The 26,045-nt window shown below is 39.8% G+C and overlaps 1 protein-coding gene across 3 annotated transcripts in view; it reads right to left on the bottom strand.

Annotated features, from left to right (window-relative positions):
• Positions 1-4,626: 4,626 nt before the first annotated feature.
• Positions 4,627-26,045, bottom strand: part of LOC146005412 (hemolymph lipopolysaccharide-binding protein-like) — a 41,466-nt gene continuing 20,047 nt past the window's right edge. For all 3 annotated transcript variants that reach the window (XM_083144653.1, XM_083144651.1, XM_083144652.1), the window contains exons 3-4: positions 23,577-23,855; positions 4,627-5,114 (exon numbers count right to left, since the gene is read on the bottom strand). In XM_083144653.1, the coding sequence (XP_083000779.1) occupies positions 5,035-5,114; positions 23,577-23,855 (359 nt within the window). In that variant the 3' untranslated portion in view covers positions 4,627-5,034. The remainder of the gene's footprint in view (positions 5,115-23,576; positions 23,856-26,045) is intronic.

The raw sequence follows: 26,045 nt of genomic DNA, 5'->3' as shown, positions 1-26,045 counted from the left end.
TAATCTAACCACGGAGAGATTAACACCAATTCCTCATTTTATAATTGTCGACTTCTGGCTCAGAGTAACGCCTGCTGCACAGTGACTGACGAGTTCCCATCCTGACTTACTCCCTTCTCTAGAGGAAGTACCTTTCCATGTGTTGCGAAGGAGGTACGGTCAATTCATATTGTCTTGAAAGTGGAGTGTTCTCAAGTTTCTTGGAAAGTTTTACAAAACCCACTGCAAGGAAATGCAGTACTATACCTTGTCTTTAGCAAGCGAACGAGAACAAGTCTCTTCGGAAGTAGTGACGGGAGACGGCCCCACCAAAGAAGAGGGAATGGGATTCCGTGGAGGGGAAAGCAACTGCAGTTACCAGCCTTTGTAGCAGCGTGTACTGCTTCGTTCTGCCCACTCGATTTTCCCAATTTTCTACCGTTCTGTGTGGCCTTGCTCCAGATATATCCGGGAGAGGGTAAAAGGCGGTATAAAGGAAGGGAGATCCCCCGAAGCAGCCCGCCTCCACCTGCATACAATCGAAGGTTACAGTCCTGGTGCCTTTAATTAAATTAGGAAGTCATTTGCTCCTAATTTAGCGTTTCCCTCGTTTTTCTTTTCATTATTATTTTCTTTATTTATTACTTATATATAATGTACGTAATGATTACATGTGTGATAAAGAGAAAATAAAAATAAAAGGAAACATAATGTCAGATATTTAGCTTTTGTAATGAAGAATTAATGATTGTACCCGCTCTGGCACCCACAACACTTGTCACCCATGACTGTATTTTTTTTACATGATTAAATATGAGTAGGTAGTAATATTATTATGTGTGTTCATGATACATAATTTATGATGATAACACTGATTATATATTTATTAATTTATATTATTATTTTATTATAAATATTGTAGTGCTATACATTACATTTATTATGATGTATAGGATTCCCAAGTAAAGTTTGGTGATTATACATTAAGCTGAGTATATTAGAGGTGAGACCCGTTTTTCTATCCGAAAACGGGTCTCGTTTACATGGTTCATGAGTGTGATTATTATGGAGGAATAATGTTATGAGGATGTGTGATTATTTATTAAAATATATGTAATGTAATGATAAGATACATATAGAAAAATACATAGAAGTAACTATACATTCGGGTTTAGTATTATAATTAATGTGCTTGTAGCCAAGCCCTCGCTGGTATCCAAAACAGGACATCTTCATGTCAGCCGTAAGTGTGATTAGTTACAAGAATTATATATGAAAAGGAGATGTAATATTTTTGTGAGGGTATGCACTGGTTTAAGAGAAAGGGATATATGATTATTATTGCACTATAGCAATGCAAAAATTTAAATTCATATATAATAGAACAAAATAAAACGAATAATGAAAACCTTAGGGGTGAGTTACAGATTGTTGTGTTATTTTACTTGTATTATCTAAGTTTGAGTCTCCAGAAGGACAAGTGGTGTCCAGCAGAGTACTGGTCTAACGGTACTTCATGTCAATCGGTATCCCTCTGATTCGATATTCCTGAGGTTCTTCGGGAGTTAATCTCCCGGAATTCAGCAGGAACTGATGTACATTGTGTCTGTTTGATAACTATAATTGTTTATTTACTTGTTTATCCCAGGAAGTTAAAACTACAAACAATATTTATTTGTTTAAGTTTTGTTAACTTTGCCTGTGTCGAATCCTATCCATGAATTCTGTGACAGTGAATTCTCCCGGTGGTCAGGATGGATGTATCCTTCTTCTGGTCGCCGCTTCCTGCCTTCCTGTTGGCACAATGGAAACTCCAGTGGCGCCCTCCGGTGATTCCTCTTCCGCCTGGTCTTCTTATGGATCTGGGGAGGAACCTGGTTGCGTTGTCTAGTACATCATCTGGCTTTATAAAGGCAAAACTCTACCCTGTGCTTTTCATCGTTCTCTGAAGGGGTAGGTAAGGGCGGGGGCTGAAGTATATAGCTCTTCTCTGGTCTTACGACGGACGGCCTACATGCTGGAAAGTAAGTGGGGAGCGGGGATGCGACCAATCCAGCGCGATGAGAAACACAGCAGCCTGCAGTACGAGGTGCGCGCAGCACCTCCTCCTGCGACGACGTAACTTTCGGCGCCACCGCCGTTGTCTGGTTGGTTTGCGGCGTATTCCCCGCTCCCCACTTCCCTTGCCACCCGTCGTAAGACCAGGCAAGAGCTATAGTGCCTCATGCACACAGGGCGACAATCAAAGTTTAGAAGGTGAGGATATGAGACAAATAAATTTATACTTGGAAGAGGTAAGGGCAGAAGAAAGGCATGCAAGATGTTACTTGATCCTTGAAGATTTTCAAGCGACGAAGTGTATTTTGATAGGACATTTGACGATTATTCTTCACTGAAAGTAAGATAAGTTAAATTCTAATTATTTTCTTTATGAATAAACAAGATTCACATCAGACTGAGTTGAAAACGTGGGGAAAAACCTCGATTGTGTGTAATCCCCAAGCTGGCCATCATCCTGATTTCGTGTAGTTTTCGTTGGAGTTCATTGCAGAAATACGGAAGATCTATTCGAAAGTGTGAGTTTATTCAGACTGATATAGTATTATGCAATGGATTAAGCTTCTTCATTCATCCTCTTCGTTTACGATCAGAACGCTTACAGACACTTAATTGCATGACTTGCAGCTTTGGTATACTTCAGTGTTTTTAATCACATGAAAACCTGAACTTCATTGCAGTGGTAGCGATTAGGAGGCGTCGGGGTGGTTGCCTTCACCACGTTTTACCACCTTTGCCACCGCACTATGCTAAACCTTATCTACCAAGAGAAAGTAAACTTTCCTTGCCCCCCCCATCTTTAAGTTTTGAAACCCAGGAATAATTAACATATCAAATTTGAATGGTTCATTGCACATATAATATCTACATAACTCTTGTTAGTTTATCAACATCATGACAATAAATAAGGGTTGTTATCATGGGCGTCGCCAGAAATTTTCCTAGGGGGTGTGGAATCGAAGATGTCGAGGACACACCCTCCCCTCAAAAATATTCTGATACAGACTAGTGGCATATGCAGAAGTTTGTTAAAGAGGGGTTCATTTTTAAAATTATTGCATTATCGGTATTTTAAATTATGTTACTACTACTAGTAGCAGCAGCAGCAGCAGTAGCAGTTTTAGTTTAGTTTATCTTAGAATCCAATAAGTTTATTATATGAATAATATAGTATTTGTTACAACCAAGATTACATAATAGTTACTTCTAACATTAGTAGTAGTGGCATCAGCAAACGCAGTAATATAAGAATCTTCAAAACGTGTGAAAGTTACAAATTAACAGAGTTTCAGTGTTGCAAATTATGAAAGTTTCGAACCAAATTCGATATCTCAAGACCAGTTACGCAAAATGAGGTGAAATAAAGGGCTTCGTTTATAAATTGGCATAAATTGAAAAAAAAGTAGATGAAAATTTCCAGGGGGGGTCAACCGACCGGTTAGCCCCCCCTGCAAATTTATGAATTTCTTTCTTTCCATTCTCCCCCACTCTTCTGCTACTGTTACATAACAGACAACAGCGAAAACAGTATGCAAAACTTGATTTACAATAATGTTTTAAAATTATATTTACTTTTTTGTTATTTTTGTACTTTTCCAAATATATGTAAGGAGTTTCTGTGACCTTGAATCAAACTTGCAGGGTGGATGGAGACGGATTCAAATACCAATATGAGATAAGAAGCCCCGGTCTGGAAAAGCACCATTAAAAATTATGAACGAAAACTATTTGGGGCTTTAGCTATATGACAGTGCAATAAGATAACTGAAAGATGCGGCTTGTATATTTAACTAACTTAAATTTCTTCTTGACGATCGTGACATATTTACATTAACGTGACATCCAGGCGTACATTTTTCCCACGAAAACTGCTATTCTATTCAAGTCTCTACAATGACAGCTAATCAAGGGGTCTCGGGGCCCGGTGGAGGTACATAGGGGTTAGGATCCCATTTTAAACTGTTTATAAAGTGGACTTAGAAACAACGCCGCAATTGTTTGAGTGTGACAGTGTTGCATACATGCACTTCAAGGTGGAATATGAAGAGATATAACATATATATGTATTGTATTTTCTTTGAAACCTTGTCCGGAACATGGGGTTCCCATAAGATGCACATCCACTTTAACTTTTATAAGGAACAAAAGAAATTATCATAAAAGCAATGTTCAATCTATAAAATAAATGCAGTTATGTAATCATAAAACATATCGCCAAAATTCAATTTAGGTGTTAGCATGATATATTAATTAAATAATACAGTTTACATACACAAGGGTGGAAAAAGATCCCTGATTGTGAAGTGTCATTCATGACCACATAATGGCTCAAGACAGAGGGGATGTGGAAATCCGCCTTCTCCCCTGTAAATTGCACCCTGAACCTACCTTCACTTGTATTCTGTATCAAATATAATTTGAACATCTTTCCTTAAGTTTGAGTGGGATTCTACAAGAGTAACATATGAAAGTTTCGTGATTAATTTTCTAGTTTTTTGTGTACTTTTTCTCCCCATAATTATTTTGTGCATATATCGGATGCCTTTGGGGGAAGGGGTTAATGTCCTAGCCCCTACCTAACTACGCCTATGTTCCCTTCTCATAACCCTTTTCAAACATGAGCTACCCACACTAGGATGCTTTAACATGGGAAAATGCAATGTTGAGCAAAAATATCAAGAACATACATACACATATTTGTATACAGCCACATGTAAACACATAAAGGACCCCCTGATTGCTGGCAAAATTTCAATTTTATGTAATTGAAAATCAGTAAAGATCCGTCCGATCGTTACAACTTCTACAGGTAATCCTTAAGGAAAGAACGGAGTTGGACCTTAAGTTATACACTGGAATACAACATTATCAATTAAGGAGAATAATTAGAAATGTACTATTTAATCCTTCTGTCTTCTTGTGCTGAATACTAAGGAAAACCTTATCTCCTTTCACAGAGAAATGCTGATGTGACGTTGCAATGAATGGTTCGCAGTCCTACATTAATGTCAACTGAGCCGCACGAATCTTTGGTTCTCCGTATGCCCAATTAGGTAACATACCATCAAGTATGTCTCCTGAAATGAGAAAAGTGAATTCGAATAATCCGCCATTAATGATTGGACTTAAAATTTTGAACACACCCACACACACACACATGCAGGGCCGAATTAAGACGAAATTGGGGCTGATGCTTGAAATCTTCGGTGAACAATAAACACAAGGACGTTATAGTTACGTCACAGCGCAAAGAATAATAGTAACTGTATAATAAGTAACGCTGTGTCCAGGCGTCCGAAATTGGGGCTCCAAATTTCATTCTAAGATTTATTTTCAGGTTAATATAGCAAGAGAAAACTGTTCAGCTTTCGAAAAATTCTCGTCTGTTTTCATCTGGCCCTATTTCAGGAATTGGCCTAATGCTGCAGCATCAATAGAACCCAGCTTAATCCGGCTCTACACACATGTATGTATGTGATATACAGAAATACCCAGTGTTCGTTTATGTCGGTACTAAACGGCACGTCGTATCGGCACCTGTTTAAAATCTGACATTTCATATTAAGGAAAGAAATACATTTTAATTTAAATTATTGGTGTGAGAGTGTGTAAGTACAACGATGTACATTCACTTGTCAGCATACTGCAATACTTTAAGTCGTTCTTATGATGAACACAATAAAGCAACACAATAGTAATAATAACAAACAAACAAACTTGAAAAGTACCGATACCTTTCTTCCCCGAAAAATGCACATGTATGTATGTATGTATATATGTATATATATGTGTGTGTTTGGGGGAAGTCCTAAAAATAAAAATAAGTTTAATGCGGAAATACAGGGTGATTAAAAAAATGTTAACACTATATGGGAAATGGAAAATGTACTACTTACCGTCTACGTTTACTTCCTTAATCAATAATATTGAACAATTTAAGAATTTAAGAATTTAACACACTGAACACAAATAAATTCGCATTATTGCAGCAAAGTTTCCCCATTAAGCAATTATTTATTTCCCATATAGTATTAACATTTTTTGAATCACTCTGTAGATAATCGTTTTTAAAATATCCAAGAAGAAGATTATTTGAATCATCAATCCAATTAATTTTATCCTGGGTAGAAATACACAAGAGTCAAAAGATAGAAATTACTGCGTGGGGAAAGCGTGTGGGCTGTTATACTATACTAGTATATATAAGGATGAACACAGTTTGTCTGGCACATTCACTAAAATATTTGACTAGTTAATCAATTCACTCAAAAAAGAAAGAAAAAAAATAAATTATCATTATCACATAACGTTGGTCAAAATGTGCACTAAAGGTACACTAACATTTCGAAAGAAAACTGAAATTCCTTTTGAAATGTTTCCCTAAATGTAACTTGAAGTGTATTAAATGAAACCAACACGTGAATCGAGAAGTATAGTAGAAAGGAAAGATAATATTACGCCTAATATTGTGCTAAATGGAGGTATTATAATTTGCTGAGTTACTATATGAAATTTGACTGCCTAAAAGCACATTACTCTTTATTGCGAGTTAATATATAAAATGACAATAATATAAATAAATTACATAGATATTTTAGTAACTACTAATACACATAAGTATTACATAAATTTTAAGAGTGAAAAATATTAAACGTGAACATTAAAACTTCTAGTTATTTTAGGCGTATGAAAAATTCTAATAATGCAATTTAAATACAGTAAAAACTGCATATTCCGGAACCTCTATAAGAAGGAAACCTGTAAATACGGAAAAAAAAGTCGCCAGAACGGACCGATTTTATACCTGAAAATGACCTGCTAAAGGCGGAAACCTCCTTAACGCGGAAACGGAACACCATTTCAAGACCAACGAGATGTTTTTATTCTCAGTAAGACGGAAATTTCTTCCTTTGTTTTTTTTCGCTCGCAAGAAAACAATGCAATTCTGTAAGTGGAACACGCCTCTGTTGCCACTCGCTTATCGGTAACATTGTCGATATGAACGATTCCGTTTCTTTTTTCATCTCTTACCCTCTTTCTCCACCTTTCTTTGTCTATTTCTCCTCTGTTCTTTCGTCATCTTTATAGTTTTCTTGTTCTCTCTTTGTTTCTTTATTTTTCTTCACTTTTATCTCAATCTTTCTTCACCTCTCTTATTCCATCTTTCAATCTTTCTCTTTCCCTCTATGGACATCGCGCTACGACGCCAGGGGTCCCGGGTTCGAATCCTGGCATGGGCATGGATGTTTCCGAGTGTCCATTTTACTTCGCATTTTGTGCCACTTTTGGCTAATTTGCGAAGATGGGGATGAGTGATGATATGATGAAATTGACGAATGTATCGCATCTTTATTCATGTACGTACATGCATTTGTACTCTACATTATAAGTAATGCGAAATGTAAATCTGTCTTTCCATTATTTCCTGCAGCGCTCTATACTGTATTTAAAGTCAACCCTGTATAAGAAGGAAAACTGTTAAGACGGAAATTTTTTATCGGAACCATCATGTTCAGGGACAGTAGTAATGCACCCGCGTTGAGTCCGATAAATCAATTGATTGGAAAAGATCGATCAAAGATCAATTGATGACGCAGCAGGTTTTTTTTTCAAAATGGGCGGGGCTTATTTTGTAAGTAATGCACCCGCGTTGAGTCCGATAAATCAATTGATTGGAAAAGATCGATCAAAGATCAATTGATGACGCAGCAGTTTTTTTTATGACGTCATAAAAGGGGGGGCTTATTTTGTAAGGATGATTTTGATTGGTTGTGACGTCATAAATGGGCGTGGCTTATTTTGTGAGGAGCGTTTTGATTGGTTGGAGGAGGGAATTCGGGTTTTTCCCGCGGGAGTTTCCGGTGTCTGAAAACAGATGGCGTTGATGAGTCAGAAAGTCTGGGTTGGGGAGGAGGAAAAGTAGGCGACGCGGTGACGGTTGGTTTTCTCGTAATTGGAGTACATGTTTCCGGTGTCTGAAAACAGATGGCGTTGATGAGTCACGGGTTTTTCCCGTGACGGTTGGTCGGTAGTTTCCGGTGTCTGAAAACAGATGGCGTTGATGAGTCAGAAAGTCTGGGTTGGGAGGAGGAAAAGTTTTTGTTATGTTATTTTGGCATGTGACGTCATATATAAATTGGAGTACGTGTTTCCGGTGTTTGAAAACAGATGACGTTGATGAGTCTGAAATTCTCGGAATTGGATACGTGTATCCGATGTTTGAGGAGAGATGGCGTTGATGAGTCATTCTAGGAAATTCCAGGAATTAGGCGTGTCTGTTTTCTGCCTGAAAGGAACATGTTCGAACATGTTTTAGGTTGATGAGCCATTCTTGGAAATTCTTGGAATCGGGTGTGGTTGTTTTCTGTCTGAAAGGAACATGTTCGAACATGTTTTAGGCTCGGTCTTCTAGAGGACTATTTGAAATGTGTTTAACGGAAATCGTGACGTAGAAAAAAAGAAGGTATAAATAGAAGGGATACATGATAATAGCGTCATGCGAGGATGGATGTGTGCGGTACAAGACTGTCTGATAATGGTGTGAATTTCTACGAGGTTAGCTACGAGGAGTTCTGGGAACTTGTTCGATCTTGCGGCGACCTGGACAACGATCGAACGCCCCTGCATCGGGTGCTGAGTTATTTCCCGTTTATGTATGTAGCGATACCTGAATCTCCCTGGTGTGGATGTTACCTGTTCAACGGATTAGGAAAAGGAGTCCATCATCACTGCGAGACGTTGAAGGAGATAGAAGAGAGGAAAAGAAGAGCGGACGAGAGAACAGGATTTCCAAGTCACGGGTGTATGTGCGAACTACGTCGCAGGAAGGAAGAGGACAAGATCGGTGAAGCTTTGAAGGAGAGAGTGAAAGAGTGGCTTTCTTTGTTGGCGAACAGAAATTCCTTGTGGTGTTCTGGCTGTGATCGTCCTTTGTTACGTAAATTAGAAGGACATCCCTGTTTCCCTGTGGTTCCTGCAGAAGGTTTCGGTGTCCGCAGACGTCTGTTCCCCGACGATCCTCTGGCTGTTCCTTTATCGCCGATACCTGGGGCGCCGTCACCTACAGTATCCGATTACTTCACCTTTTATGACGTATGAGAGTGTTTACTTATCACGTCTGCAGGACTCACGCCGAGCCGTATGTTATCAATTACTTATCAGTGAATTCGAGATACAGAACATACAGAAAGTGGCCTATAGGATTACGTCAGACTCCGGAAGAATTAGTGACTGCAGGATTTTACTATTCAGGCTTTAGCGACAGAGTATTATGTTTTCATTGTTCGTACGGACTTTGCGATTGGACATCCAAAGATTGCCCGATTCTAGGACATTACATGTTGGTACCCCAGTGTCCTTTTATACAGAGTGTTGCGGCGTTACATCGTAACTCCAAGAGCTGCAAGTATTGCGACAGTATAGAGACTCTTGAGAAAACGTCCGATAAACCTAGTGTGGATTCTCTGTGCAAAATATGTTTTGAGAATCCTAGCAGTGTTGTAATTCTCCCGTGTCGACATTTTGTTTCCTGCGGATCCTGTGCTTCCCAATTGAACAAGTGCGCCGTATGCCGGGGTAGCATTGAAGATACGTTGACAGTTTTCACCTGATGAACAAAATGGATGTCTGTTTTTTGGACGTTCAAGGTCTTCGAGGAGTAGGAGGAGAATTTGTGTGGAAAGAAGTCGGAATTTTAAAATTTCCTTTTGACAATGCATTTGACTGTTTAGTGAAATCTCCATATGGTTTACACTGTTTGAGTGAAAAGTATCGCCGAGTGAATTACTGGCTCCGTGCCAACAAACACGGTCTCAACTGGGGAGATGGATGGCTGCCGTATGAGAAATTAGGAGATCTGTTATATGTTGTGCTTGTGAATCAAATAGTGTACGTCAAAGGTACGGAGAAAGTGAAATGGTTTGAAAAATTACTTGGAAAAAAAGGTATGGGTAAAATATCCGTACGTAACATCGAAGAACTTGAATGTCCAAAATTGAATAGTGTGAAAAACACTTCAGGAAGATGCAAAGAACATAGCAAATGTGAAAATGTAAAAAAAAAACTGTGCAGTTGAAAATGTCTGGAAGATGTACAGTTTCTATTGTAATAAGTACAAGAAATAAAAGAGTTTTTTAAATATACAAATGTTTTATTTACAATCGAGAATATGGATATAGGTTTACAATACATAGAATAACACAAATGTTGTATTTACAATTGAATATGAAAGGTTTACAATACCTGAAGGGTTATATTACAATACATAAAATAACAATACACAGAAAGAACAATGGTTCATTTACAACATCAGATACATGAAGGGAACAGAACTTATTTACAATGTCAATGTCTGTCCAAGATTGTTCTCAAGATATATTTCAATCATCAGTTCGTTGTACCAAAGAATATAAAAATAGTTCACTAAATTGGGCACTTCCTTTTTTTCTGAAACCATATTTTTCTTGATACAATATACAAAAGCCTCCATTTCGGGTTGCAATTTATGATAACGTTCGTTCTTTAATTTCTGCAGAGGCCAAAAAAGGTTACACAAAAATAAGTGTAGTTCGGAGGCTGTGAAAATAAAAGCATCGGATGAATGATGCTGATACATCGAGATACAACGTTTCCCGAAAAAATGTACACCACTGACAGTGATATTTCCTGTAACCAAGTAATTGAATCGACGACCTGTTTCGACGTAATTCAGTAAGTCAGATTTCAAAGCCCACAGTTCTCTAATCTGCTTAGAATCGATGCGTACGGGTGATCTCGCCTGTTGCGAAAACTCCCACACCAAATTGAAAGGGGATTGCTTTTCGAATCCTATTGCTACGAACTTGTTTTTTCCTTGTTCAGAAAATATGTGTTAGCAAGATAGAGATCTAAACATGCCTCCACGTTGTGTAGTCCAGGAAATTCGATTGTATCTGGGGAAAAGCCGATCTCCCTACGACGTTTCATGAAATCACAGTCTGTAGTCACATTTACCCCCTCGTCCATCGGTTCGCTCTTGATAGGGGCAGTTTCGATTTTGAGGGGCTGCACACGTTTGCGGGTTTTACGTTTGGAAGCATCATCCTGATAGGTCATACGTTTCACTAGTTTATCATGTTTTTCCATTGTAGAATCCTTAGTAGGCTCCATGATGTTTTCACTAGAGCTGTCTCGACGGCACTGTGAGAAAGATACAGCAGCACACATTTATATAGCTTTTTTCATAACACGATACCGGATCGTGTGGATGGAGCAACACGATTGATCCCCTCTCGGGCACTTGGAATGGGGTAAACATTTGAAGATCTGACGAAAACGGTGTAGGATACATCCATCTTTACTGACACCGGGTGGATATGTTTGAATGAAATCCTTGGTCGTAACATGGCGTGCTTTGTAATAAGCATACACGCAACAGTAATGTCCGCACGTCGTGGCCAATACCCCCTGTAAAGGAATGTTGTAAGTCCACACCGAGGAATGACGATTCAGGAAAGTTACGAATTCTGGATAGAAAGGATGAAATCCGTATGAATCGAAATATTCAGCAATATTGTTTTTGCGAAAATAGAAGGCCACCCAGTGTGTACCCTGGAAGTTGGAAGTGTCAGTGTTTGCGATTATCAAGGCAGGGGTAGGAAACGTCCGAGGTAAAAGATCTCTCGAGTAAACACCGTAGAAAATGTTCTTGGTGGAACAGTTTCGAGATAGAATCTCCCTGATCTGCGACGTGTTCATGTTACCTATGTTGTCGAAAACGTAAAATGAGAATAAGATGATATTCTTCTAATATTTGGGGGACGGTTGCGTGTCAACAGGTTTGGCGGACAGTACTTCCAAAGAATCACTATTATAAATATCATCACAGGTTATCAGTTCGATGAGTTTTCCCATCTCACGTTACATATGTTTTCATATGTTTATAATAATATCTCTGTCTTTGGTCATTTCTATGAGTCCAGGGTAAAATCTGGCGTCTGGCAGTCGTGGAAGCAAACGTGTGTCAACAGGTTTGGAAGCTGTCACTTTCGAAGAAACACTTTTATGAGTAATATAACGGGTTTTCCGTTCGGCTGGATTTTCCATCACAGGTGATGTCTACATCAGAACTGTCTCAATAACACTGCGAGCCAGAAACACGAGCACACATATTTATAGACAATTCGGTCTCACTGACGGAGGATAACACTTCTGTCTTTTGTTATATCTACTGCACATTCGAATTCAGCATACAGAAGGCATGTTATATTTTCCGACAGCTGGGGAGAAAATTGCATCTCGGCTCCGATGATACCTTGTTCCTGGAGACTGGTGTGCGTGTCGTTTCCTGAAGAGTCAGGCGTTATGTCGAAAATCAGGAAAAAGGACCCGTTCTCGAACATTTTCTTTGTAATCTGGTGTCCGTAATTGGCGTGGTGAATGCCTGTACCGGAAAATAGAGTTTGATAGGCACGTGTTATCAATCCACCGTTTCCTCCTGTGGTGACCCGCAAGGGTTCGTAAGGTACGAGTTCTCCATTTTTCACAAGATGGAAAGAAGATAGGTTAAAACTTCTAAAGTCGAACGGATTTTTCTTACTGTCTCCGAGAAAGCTGGCGGTGGATACCATAGCAAAAAGAACAACATTCGGAAAAGGACCTTGAAAAGCATTATCGATCGAAATCTGCTGCGTTCCGGTAACGTAAGAATAAGCTTTGATGACGCTTCTGGTGAACGGATAATGGGCAGGAGCGTAAGAGAGTGCTCTGTCTATGGCCAAACTGGTGGTAGGAGTAGGAATGATGTGATTTATTTCGAGAACAGCCTTTAAAATTTTTATTCTGGTGGTTGGTGAAGTCTGATCTCCCCAGATGTAAAAAGCATCACGTGACCTGGCTAGATCGATACGTACTTCAACGCCGTTGATCAGGTATTTAGGCTGGTGGAAAAAAATCTATGTGCAGTTTTCCCATAAGTTCGACTACGGCAGACACTTCCGTAGGATTTCCGGTTGTCGGAACGTGCTGGAAAAAGTCTTTTCTGGCGGTAAAACCTTTGTTGTCGGCGGTGATTTGATCTTGATGTCCAGGTGTGTCCAAGTACTACAAGGCATTTGTGAGATGCGTGTTCGCAGCATCGCTGCCGTAATTGATTTCTGCTTCGAAGATTGATTTATATGCGTAATTGTTATCGGCAACTGTTACAGCGATACCGTTGAGAGCCACTGTAACTTGTGAAAAAAGTGAATGGAGAGGATAATTTACGACCCCGCAGTTTTTTGTGAGGGCGTTGGAAGGTTCGGAAGCACTCATGGGAGACCCATCTTGATTGACCATCTGCGTTAGCAGACGAAGATAGGCAGATGAAAGATCTAGAAAATCTGTTCCTGTCGGCGGAATGGCAAACTGAAGTATGTTCTGATTATCGATGGAAGCGATAGGCTTGTAGGCGACCGTGTAAGTTTTTTCGACATTTTGCTGAATAGGTTTTTTGCTGAAAAGATCGAACTGCGAGATCATGCAAGTGTTATTCTCCATTATTATCCAAAAATATCTTTTCCTGCCGCCTTCTGTTTAATTTTCCTTTTGCGTGTTGTCCTAGATTTTGTGGATGTTTTTCTCCGCTTTTTGGATGCGCTTTTTTTACGGATCGCAGATGTTCTAATACGGGTGGCTGAACGTTTTAACATCGACTGAGCAATTTTTGTTCCAGGTTTTGTTCTTATACCGGAACCTACGAGAGAGTCGATTTTTCGTTGTGCTTTACTTTGAAGATTTTGACCCGCTTCACGTACACGTTGACGGACGATAGTTCTCGGGGTCTGTTGGCTTGTTGCAATGTCGGTGATAATGTTAGCGCCTGTTTTTAAAGCTTCTTTTCCGATTGCTTTTGCACCGCTCCAGAGTAGAGGTTTCACCATTCTAAAGAGTCCTGCGAAAAGTGAGCCCAATCCTCTCCCTTTTGGAACTCTAGTTGAACGGTATATGGGTCCGATTCCCCCACGGATCTGATTACTGTAATATTCGGTCTGCGAATTCATGGTGATTCATCAGCTTTTCGGCATAGACTGAGCAAAATGATTCCTTACTGTTTTTTAAAAGGACTTTGCTTTCCTACGAAAATGTAAAACAGCTATTGTGGGTACGGAGCCGTTTCTCAAAGGTAGGAGATCTCCTTTTCTATCGTACATCGCAATTTCTATTGTTTCGAAAGAACCTTTATCCAGAGAAACGTACTGAATCGGATTAAATGTATGATGGGCTACGGGTACTGTGCAAGATGATTTTGTTTCCGAATACTGTTTTCGGGCAAGACGTAAAAGACGTAGCATTTCTCCTCCGACAAATTGCTGTTTCACGAGATCGGAATAAATGAATATGTAGGGGTTTTTATCCACGACGTTATTGGACACTGCGTGCGTAGAATAAATAGATTTCAATACGTCATATCGAAATTTAGCGTAGTCATCAGTTTCGTCTATGGGTGTAACAGTATTTGTTGGAACACCTTCAGATTCAGGATCGGGAACCCCTATCACGGACAGATGTTTGTTCACAGCCTCTTTAAAGAAAAATCTGAGATGAGTAGGAACAACGACGTTAGCAGGGTTTGTTTTCAGGAACTGAATGAACTCCTCTATCGTATATGTTGCTGCAGGAAAATAAAATGGCTGCTCGTTAATATAGAGTGTATTATCCGTAGAAACAGAAGATCCCATTGCGCTTCCAACAGAAAATGCCAGAATTGCTTAAGAACGTTTCTCCGTATTTCCAGGTCGTTGGGGAGGGATTCTTCGATGGTAGAGATCAGGTCCTCAGCACTTGCATACGTCCGATCAGGAAAGGTTACCGTTCCGTAATCTGTTTCCAAAACATTGTTGAATAATGCAGTTCTGCTAATCCGACTTCCCACAATTCTGGAGACAGATGATCCGTTTTGCAAGTTTTACGGTGAAATGGGTCAGCGTGTTGCTCGGAAAATATTTCTCCGATGCAGATGACGGAAGGTAAACATAGAAATTATCGTCCATTCTCGCCGAACACAAAGAATTCACTGGATCGTAGTGACGATATATTTTGATATAAATATGTTTTGGAAATTATTTTTCTGATAACTGTTTTACGGAAGATGCCTTGATCCACGAATCGAAACTAGGTGGATATCCGAGCCAGCGAACCAGGTATTCCAAATTTTTACCTTTTCCCCGGCTGTTTAAAATCTTATCAATTTTATACTCTTCGTCAGGATCCGAATAAACTTTTTGCAGTTCATGTTTGTAAAATGTACCTTTTACAGGTTCTCCATTTAAATCGTCTAATATGTATACAGGTACAGGTGTTCGCTGAACGAGGGAATGGATTTTGAAAAGTTCTCGTGACAACGATTGTTCGTATCCCTTCTCAAAATGTCCTTTGACGACAGAGATTCGTACGAAATCACCAACATTCAGATCTGAAGACGGTTGTGAAATATGTTTGTCAGGTTTGTTGAGACGTTTCCACACAATGTAAACGTTTGTCTCGTTCACATCTCGAGGCGCCATTCCTATGGAAATGTGGATAGTTGTATTGTAACCTTCGAGAAGTTGCGGTAAAATGTCTACGTAACGTCTTGTTTGTTTCGATGTGAAATATTTCCACATTCGTTCTTTCAATGTTCTGTTGAAACGTTCCACTACACTTGCTTTCACAGGATAATTTGAAGCAATCGAAAAATTTACATTTGCATTTTTTAAGAACTTCTGGAATGTAGAATTCGTGAATTCTGTTCCTTGGTCGGTCTGTAGTGTGACGGGTTTTCGTCTGCTTCGTCCGAAAATAGTTTTGAAAGCTTCGGTTACCGAATTGCTTGTTTTATTTTTTAGCGGTAATGCAAAGGCATATTTTGAGAATACATCGATCACTGTCAGAAGATATCTGTATCCATCGTTATGTTTTTGTATCGAAGTCATGTCGTTGAGATCAGCTTCCCAAAGCATGTCTATGTTCCACACATTGTAATGATTCCGGAGGAACCTTTTTCTCGCAGGTTTGTGAAGAGTGTACGTTTCCTGGTGTATCAGCCATTTTTTTACCGTATTGCGGGATATATTTTTATCCCGTACCGCGTTCCATAAACGATCTGCAGATGAGAATGAAGCACGGTGTCGGGGATCATAATATATTTTGGTGAGGATTTTATCGTGTTTTAACTTAGGGACTCCCATGACTGATCTCTCTGTCTACGGCTTTTTCTCAAAGGAACCAGCTTGTATGCGTCAGGTGTTCTCAGAAAAGGTGTAGTTTTTCTGGAAACACGGACGGCCACTTTCTTCTTCTTTTTCTGTTTCTGTCGATGAGACGGTCCAGGGCTTTCCGTTGACGACGCTGAGAAGTTCAACGTCTTCGGATCAGGAAGTGTTTTTTCCTGACGTTCGTCTATCAAATGTTGAGCCGTAGATTGGTACTCGTCGATGATATTTTGTAACTGATGACGTGTATTACGGGGTAACGTCTCTGCTAGGTTCGGAGGAAAATACGTCGATCCTGGCGAAATAGTAGAAGAACCGTCGTTATCTTGAACAATAGGAATTTGTAATGGTTCTTGGGATTTTCGACTCAGATATAAATACTCGTCGAGTTCTTTTCTGTAAAGCCGCCATTTTTGATCGTCTGTTATATTTTTCATTTTCAGAATATCATTCATTTTCTTATCCAGAACAGATAATTTTAGAGTTACAGTTAAGTCGGAACCGCGAATACGTGCTAGTTGTTCCGGTGAAAGGACGATCATCTTTTTGTAAGAAGATGTCATTTCTCAATGAGGAATGAGAGTACCGAGAAAACCCGATAACAAAGACCCTAGAAGTAAGGGTAGGAATCCTCCTTTCTGCACAAGAAGTTTTCTTCTTTTTTCGATGTTCACTTTCGGTTTCACGAGATTGCGTAAGACCGACTTGTAAGGTGTCAGACGACGTTTTGTGGACGGTTTAATCTTCACGTTTCCTTTTAAATCGTTCAGGCAGCATTCGCTGATGAAACGAATTGTCTTTTTCGGAGCACTTTTCAATAATGATTTACGGATTTTGGTCGGTGAATTTTTCAACACGTGCAAGAAAGGTGAATGTTTCTTGAAAGAAGACGAATGTCTATTCCTGTTAGAACGTGATTTGGTACGTGTCTTCCTCTTTCTCCTCATCTCGATGTTTTAAACATTCCTGAGGAAGATATGCAGTTGAGTAATTCTGGTTAAAAATGTCTGTCTGATAACGTAAAGGATCCGGTGTTGACTGTAAAAGATCAATATACAAATAACTGAAAGGTTGAGTGGTAGCATCTATATATACTTTTTCGAGTTCCTTCATGCGGTGAGGATGAAGTTGTCGTGCAAACACTGTGAATTGGTTCATATCTCGCGGATTTTTAAAAATAACAAAATGCTTTACGTTCAGCGAAATGTCTCTGCAATTTTTCCCTTGATGAAAAAGATTCTGTGTTATGAACACCACCGAAATGTTTTTGTGATGACTGCCTTTTGTGAAAAGGTCGGCGACTTTTTCTCCTTGAGCAACCATCATAAGATCATCCAGGATTATGAGAGTAGGGGTTTTTCCGTTCCACGACTGCCAATCGACGATCCCTTTATGATATTGCACATCTCGAAGATTTTGCGGAATACTGTTTTCCTGATCGTAACACCATACGATTTTCTTGACGGGTCCTTCGACAAGATGAACGATGGAGTCGACCATATTTGTCACAAAAGTAGTTTTTCCACTTCCTGATGCTCCGCAGACCATCATGGTGAAAGGATGGGAAAGTTTAGGAAACATGTTTTATACTGGAGATTTGAAGAAAATTAAGATCTGGCACATTGTAAACACATTTTATACACTGACTGTCCGAAGAAGGGTTCAAACTCTGGACCGCTACAGACATATTTTAGTCAGCACAGTATCCGAAGGGATACGATAAATGTTCATAGTCGAAACGTCGTTTCAACAGTACCGGCTGAAACAGCTTTTTTCATATGTACTGATTACTTGGAACTGTTTTGTTCTTCTGATCCTGAAAATATTTTCGACCATAACTTCAGGTTGCTCATTGTTTATCATGTCGCACATGGTATCAAAATTGACCAATTCCGATGTGGAGGTATTCAATGTGATTCCTTCCACTTTACAGATATACTGCGGTTCGGAGAACGGTTTTGTTATTTTCATGCTGTAACTTTTCGGTCCCGTTGAAACAAACTGTTCACAAACTGCATCGGGTCCGAAATCAGCCAATTCATCGGTGAGTTCTCCTAGTGCGTCACCTGTCTGGGGATGATATTCCATTTCAGGACTATCTACGTAAATTACAGAATCTGTATCACAATAACATATCCTGTCATCCAATTTTTCGAGAAGTTCATACAGTTTCAGACGAGCATGGCATGTTGTGAAGGCTCCGATAGGAACATTTACTTTCCTGTTCAGACTGACAGCCTCTTCAACATATTTCCAGTTCACTAAAACGGTGTCCTGATTGATGAATACGACTCCTCCAATCATTATATTTTGGTCAGTCATTTTATCGAGAAAATCTTTCGATTCCTTGATGATGGTCGTCTGGGAAAGGTTGTCCCGTTGACAGAACTTGCCCCATAAAGAATTAAGGCAAAGTTTAGCCAGAGTACGTTTACCAGGATTGACTTCGATACTGTTTTCTTCCAATAGAATACCCTCCTTATCGAAATATTTCTGTATGTACTTCTTCTTATCCTCGTCGTTCTGACACCATGAAGGCCAGCCGCTCGCTTCCTGTTTTATTTTCAAGAAGGTGTTGACATAACCAGCAAAAAGTCCTCCAGTTTTTGTGACAGGGTCGTACATCGATGTTTCATACTTCCACACTTCCGACACTGACAGTACTCTGTAGCCTAAACTGTAAGCTTTACGCACCTCGGCGATGACCCAAGTCCCCGAAAGTGCGCGTTGTTCATCGCAATGGCTGCATGTACCTTCAGATTTTAATCTGATAGCACATTCGTTACACAAGACAAACATCAGTTTTCCATGCATTTTTGTAGGTAAAACAGGATGTAAAAGGGCTTTTGGTGGCAGAACAGTACATTTTATGAGCCCCTCCATGTTCAAAACCTCATTTACCGAAGGAATAGAAGTTCCTAGAAATATGGTAGGATGTCCGACAGGATAGGCACAGTATTTGTTCACATAAGGGTACAAACTTGTAAAATCATAGTACTGTAATTTTTCATTTTCCTTGATTTTGTAATACGTCCTGACTGTTTCAACTCTTCCTCCATATAAGGCGTCTCGTGGATTTAAAGGAATGCAGCAAACGATAGGATGTGTCGATTGATGTCTATCGAGTTCAGGATCTGCTTGCAATATTTTTTTGAAATCGCATTCCCACATTGTGACGACACGGTATCCTTCAGAACGCAATGCCTCAAGTTTACGGCATGTTGTCTCGTATCTAAAGGCTGCTGTGTTCAACATGTCGTTATATTTCTGACTGTTACTATCCTGATCTGTTTCTTCTTCGTCGTCATTTTTCGGATACATATCTCTGTTAATTGATATGCAGCGTGGACAAACATGCCAGTAGCATCCAAGCGCCTCGTACACTGTCTGCGTCTCCTCGTGATAGCCGTCCACTTTGTAACGTCCTCCTATGACATATTTTTCACGAGTACGTCCACCGTGAAGAAGTATTACATGATTCTGTTCTTCAACATAGGTTAACCATTTCAATGCAAACTTGGACATCTGATCTGCATGATGGTAACCTCCTTTAGGGATTATTCCAATAGTGTTAGACGGCATAAATTTCTGTCTGTAAATTAATGAACAGACAGATGCTATCGTGATGCAGTCCCTGGAAATGTCTATTTTGCATATGTCTAGGAAATTCTGTCTCAACTTTAGACATCCTTGTCTCAACAGGGTCTCATCCTTGATGCAATATTGGAGAAGTTCGTTTTTGTTGTTAAAAGGTATATTTTTTTCACATTCATTGTTGTACCAGGACATGAAACGGTGTTGATCTTCAACCGTTTTCATATATTCATATCCGTATGCAGAAGGAGGAGGTGGTGGTCCTATGTAATTTCTATTCTTGTAAGTATACCACAAATGCGGATAATATCCTTTCTGCACAGGTAACCCAATCAGTTTTGAAAATCCTGCAAGATTTGACTGAACATAGTTGAGACTGTCTACAAAATGGAGATTTTGGTATGTCATGCAGACAATTTTGGTACCATCTAAGATAACACGAGGTTTCATTTCTCTTTCCAGCATTCTCCGTAATAGAAACGTACAATCGTAACCTCGTGCATTGTGTGCACAGATGGATATGTTGGTAAACTTATGTTGCAATTCGAGATACGACAGAAATGTATCTACGGGGTCATCCCAGAATATAAACTGCCTTGTTCCACAAACAGAACATGGAGCTGTTAAATCCTCTTTTTTGTGACATGCGTGACAGGCTGTCTGCCCCACGATAAGATTCGGAACATGAAGAAAAGTTTTTTCTTTGTCAGAATAAGGAATATCAGTGTAGCATTCGAAATCGTAAAACACAAATAGAAATTTTGAGTTCTGTTTAGGTTTCGGTATAGGCATGTAGCAGAAATGATTTACAGGTTTCACACAATTACACACAGTACAATATTTCATGTTGAATTGAAACTGAATTCCACACGACGTCCTTTGGAACGGAATTTGGGATATTCGCGTTCTTGAATGTTATGTAATATTATGTTCCCTATTTGTTCACGAGGCACTGTATCACGTTTTCTTTTCTTACCTCTTCTATCTGATACAGAAGCACTTTGGGATGACGGTTCTGCTGAGGGTAAGGGATCTGGTCTCCATGACGGTCCTGGTAAAGGTTCCGGGTCTGATCCGGATGCGGTGTTTCTGGAAGTTCCTGGTGATGTGACGGCAATCTGCTTCTCCTCGGCAACTCTGGATACAGGATCAGGTGTCGATGACAGGCCTGGCGACTCTTCGGAAATATCTCTCCATCCTTCTCCGGTAAGATCGGGTACGAATGATGTCACGGTCTGTAGTAGACGGTCATACTCCTCTACTAGGGAGATAGTTTCTCCCGCGATGATTTTTTGCGCGGTGATCGCCAACACTTCCCGCAACTGTCCATGTGTTGTGTAATATCCATCACGATAACGTGCTAACAGATCGTCAGCGGATAACTGTACATCCATGATCGTACGATGACTGCTTCACGAACACTGTGTTGTGGAGAGAACGCTTTTCTTTATATACGCAAGCATGACAAAGCAGTTATTTCCGTTCCTAACGGTTCTACTGAGGCTAGTTAACCGTCTTCAGCAGATGTTTTCCTGACGGATATGACTGTTCATGTAAAATTCTCAGAAATCGTCAAACGTCTTCAGCAGATGTTTTCCTGACTGATATGAAGGCTCACGTAAATTCTCGGTATCAATTAACCGTCTTTACAAGATGGATTTTAGCAGTAACACATTCTGTTATTCAACGCAGATGTCTTCCTGACTCATACGAGTTGCAAAAATCGAAATTTTCAAATCGCTCTAGCTCCTCCCCTAATTGACGTAGAGCAAATCTGATTACATATTCGTAATCTGCACGTCGAGACCTTTCGTTTGAGTGGTCGGAAGGTGGGTCTACGATTGAAAATAAAGAAAGTAGGAAACCACCGGTACTAGAACAATGAACAACCTGGTTCACCGGAAAGAGGACTTCACTCCGAGTCCGACAAGCTATCGATCATCCTCCTAGCTCAATTAGGAGCCGAGATACAGCGATTTTAAGTTTTCGCAAAAAAAAAAAAAAAAAAAAAAAAAAAAAAAAAAAAAAAAAAAAAAAAAACGGGAGCTACCATCGATCACTGTTAAACGTCATCCTCTTCTGCATTAAACTGTTGATGACACAGGTACCGTTTTTATTTTCTCACCTTTCAAGCTGTCTGCTTCAAATGAAAGATGTATTTATGTTTACGATTCTCATTGTGTGAAGGTGATGATGGTCTTTGACCAGCGATTTGCATTGTTCTAGGTAGAACATTAAAACTAAATATTTGTCTCTTACCTTTTCAATTTTCTTCACTCTCGCAACAGATGTGCCAGTCTCGGTTATGATCTCCGGTCGGTAGACTTCGATCAACAGTTCTGTGGTACGTACACAATTTTTCTTTTTTATATAGTACTGTCTCCGTGACGTATTTTTGAATTATATTTGGCACGCATTGTTTTGCGCAGAGCATCCAACGCCCACGTGCCTCTCCTATCTTCTTCCTGCCCTGGTACACTATGCACAGTCACTTCTTCCGCGGAACCTACTCTTTTTGCTCTCTTTATTTTCTTTACATCTAAACGCTCTCTCTCCTTTTTCTCTTTTTGCCCTTTTTCCATCACTCAAATTTATCAACGGCCGCCCGAGAAAAACATCTCCTCCCCAGAATGACTCATCAATCTAAAACATGTTCGGGCATGTTTCAGACCACACCCAATTCCAGGAATTTCAAACTCATCAATGGTCGCCCGAGAAAAACACCTCCTCCCAACAATGACTCATGAACGCCATCTCTTCACACAACGGAAACACCCAAATTCCCAGAATTTCTGACTCATCAACGCCATCTGTTTTCAGACACCGGAAACACGTACTCCAATTACGAGAAAACCAACCGTCACCGCGTCGCCTACTTTTCCTCCTCCCCAACCCAGACTTTCTGACTCATCAACGCCATCTGTTTTCAGACACCGGAAAAACCCGAATTCCCTCCTCCAACCAATCAAAACACTCCTTACAAAATAAGCCACGCCCATTTATGACGTCACAACCAATCAAAATCATCCTTACAAAATAAGCCCCGCCCATTTTGTGACGTAGTAAATGAATATTGAATGTGCCGTGTAAAATTCATTCATGAATTAAAGGTAAAAAAAGGTAAAGTGCTCCCCTGTGCTTACCACCACGACATGAAGGCGTATGGGGGTGTGGGGGTAACGCCCCACCCTTTCTGGATCCGGTCGTGAGTGGGGGTGATGTGATCACCATCAAGCCCCTGACCGCCTTTACCCCCCCGCAGGGTTTCTCCCAGGTACCCATGTCATTCGACGCACGGTAGTCAGACGCGTTACCGACTGAACCACCGCGGCCACTCATGAATTAATTCATGAATTAAAGAAACAATTTTATTCCTTAATTTTTAAAAAAAACTTCAATAGTAGGAATTTATAATAGTGACGAAATAAATTTATATTGTACGTTTTCTGACTATTTGTGTGTTATTCATGTGTTCGGAAATAGATATAAAATAAATGTAGAACAATAGAAGAAGGAATGTTTTATTCATTCAATCTGTTCTATTTATTCTTGATAAAACATGCAGGGTCTTGTACCTATAAAATAAATAAATTTTGTTTATTTATTTGTCTTCAAACCTCCATGATCATGTAATTAAAAGTTTATTAGTTGCAGTTAGAAGCAATTATTTTAATTCCATTTAACCAAAATAACTTTGGAAAACAAACAAGATACAATTAAAAATAAATATTGACTTACCGAGTACAGTTTCGTGCATTCCAGGTGTGTTCCTGTCATGAAAACCTACTAATACATATTGGTTATGCTCTGCATTAAATGGAATTCCCCGCTTAGATAGAAGTATAGCCAGTCCTTTCCATTCTTCGAAGCTCGTAACAGCTAGATGACTTCCTTGAATGGCACATATGGCCGTCGCCTCATCCCACGTCTTCAGTTCTTTATGGTATATGAAATTCCCAGCGTGATATCCTGGCATGAACTTTATTACTTTATGCTTACTTTGTTGTAGTATCGCATCTGAAGTGGAAGAAGAAAATGAAATACCCATTGTTTCTTGTCTGGTCTTACGGCGAGAGGCCTACATGCTAACAAAGGGAAGTGGGGAGCTGGGAATACGCCGCAGAACAAACAAAAAACAGCGGTGACGACGAGAGTTACGCCGTCACGGGAGGAAGTGCTGCGCGCACCTCGTTCTACAGGCTGCTGCTTTTCTTATCGCGCTGGATTGTTCGTTTCCCCGCTCCCCACACCCTCATAACAAAAATGTATATTTAATTCTATTTTTATCCCACATGCAAGAACAACCGAAAGAACATGCTTCAAAATTTATTTACATAACATGTTGAAAGTATCCACCATGTCTATTGAAAGCTCCCCTGCTGCCAAAAACTAGATTCAGAGTTTCACGGTTGTCGGTTGTAGCACAACATTCCATTTGTCAGTCTCAGTTCGGCTAGTGGTAGTGTCCTTGGTGCTTGTTTTAAAACTTCTTGCTTTAAAAAGTGTCAAGTAAATATAAGCTTCGTCACTGCACCAAAGGTTGTCCAGCATATCGGGTTGCTGTTCGATGAAGTTGGAAAATTCGATTACAAGAGCTGGAGTTTATGTTTTGCAACTTTTTCAATGCACGACGCATCTGGATTTTATAGGGAAACATGTGTAAATCTTGTCGCAAAATAGGCCACATTGTTGGCACCGACATTCGGTCAGTCTTAACTGATACTTTCCACAATGATTTCTTTCACAACTTGACGCACTCTTGAAACACCCATGCACAAGTTGAATGTCTGAACTTTCGTTGGATTGCGACTGTTGACTTGGACTCAATAAAACACTGTTTCTGTTCAACAGAGAACTTATGGTCCACTATTGTTGCCTTTCCCTGAACGCGTCAGATCGAAACACGCAACAAAACAACACAAAAATATGAACTATCCTCTTTCGACAACTGTAGTTGTTTTCCCTGTGGGATGAATATGAAATTACATACTTTGAATTTTTGTTGTCAGGGATTTCCATTTGAAAGACCCTGAATAATATGGAGGTAGGCACTGGGGGGGAAAAACAACATTAAGTTAAGTGTTAAATGCAACTTCCTCACAGTAATTTGTTTGTGAAGTGAACTATAAATAACAGCTTCGTGAAATAAATAGCAATATCCTGTAGCTATTTTCTGGATTTTCATGTTGGGTTTGCTTCCCACTCTGCGACTTCACATACATAGGCGCCGACTCCATGGGGCTTAGGGGGGCTCGAGCCCCCACAATGTTAATGATGTGGGGGCAGAGGCCCCCCAATAATTTTGCTTAAGAGGATCTAATGTATTATTTTTCTTCACTTGTAAAGTTTACTCTGAATTTTGCCACATGAACTTAACTTTAAATACACATTTGAAATGTTCTATACCATCAACTTTGGGGGGGGGGGGGGCTATGACCGGAAACAGCAAAACACATAACTTATAACTATATACTAAGTATGTATATAATTATTATTTACTATTATACATATATTTATCAGAGACATAATGAATTTAGCCAACGACTTGTTAAAGACTGTTTGGGAATCCCCTAAAAGAATGCAAATATTTAGGAATATTATTGATGTGAATGAGAAGGCTGGCCATACTGGACTGCGACCACTTTGCCCTCGTCGGTGGACGTTGAGAGCCTCCAGTATGCAACAGATCTTAAGGAACTATGAAAACCTTCTCAATTTTCTTAAGAAATTTTCTGAAGAAGATTCTACTGACGCAGCATCAAAATGTGCTGGATACCTGGAGACAATGCTTCACTTCAAGACATTTTTCTTTCTCTTCCTCTACTGCAATGTGATGGGTCCAATAGAAGAGGTAAACTGTGAGATTCAGTCTCCACGCATTGGTGCTACAGAAGTGGAGTCAAAACTAAAATACTTGACTGACATCTTTCAAGAAAAGCGAATGTGTTTTGAGAACTTCTGGCTGAAATGTACAGAGGGCAAACCGAGCCTCGTTGATGAGCCAGAATTGCCCCGGCAAAGTCACTTCCCTAAGATACTTGAAAATCCTGATGCTGCCAAACATCACTGTACGTACGGTCCCCCCAGAAGTGTCCGTGACTGTACTTTGTTCTGAAATGACCTCACTTACACAGTCTCATACAAATTTACAAAGGACCTATCACTTCATCAAAAATTCCCGTTCTCAGCTTAAAATTTCTCTGCATT

The sequence above is a fragment of the Lepisma saccharinum genome, chromosome 23 (genome assembly GCF_977018435.1).
Source record: "Lepisma saccharinum chromosome 23, izLepSacc3.1, whole genome shotgun sequence".
NCBI classification, from domain to species: domain Eukaryota; kingdom Metazoa; phylum Arthropoda; class Insecta; order Zygentoma; family Lepismatidae; genus Lepisma; species Lepisma saccharinum.
Note: the sequence above shows the minus strand (reverse complement) of the source record. Positions and strands in the feature narration are given on the sequence as shown.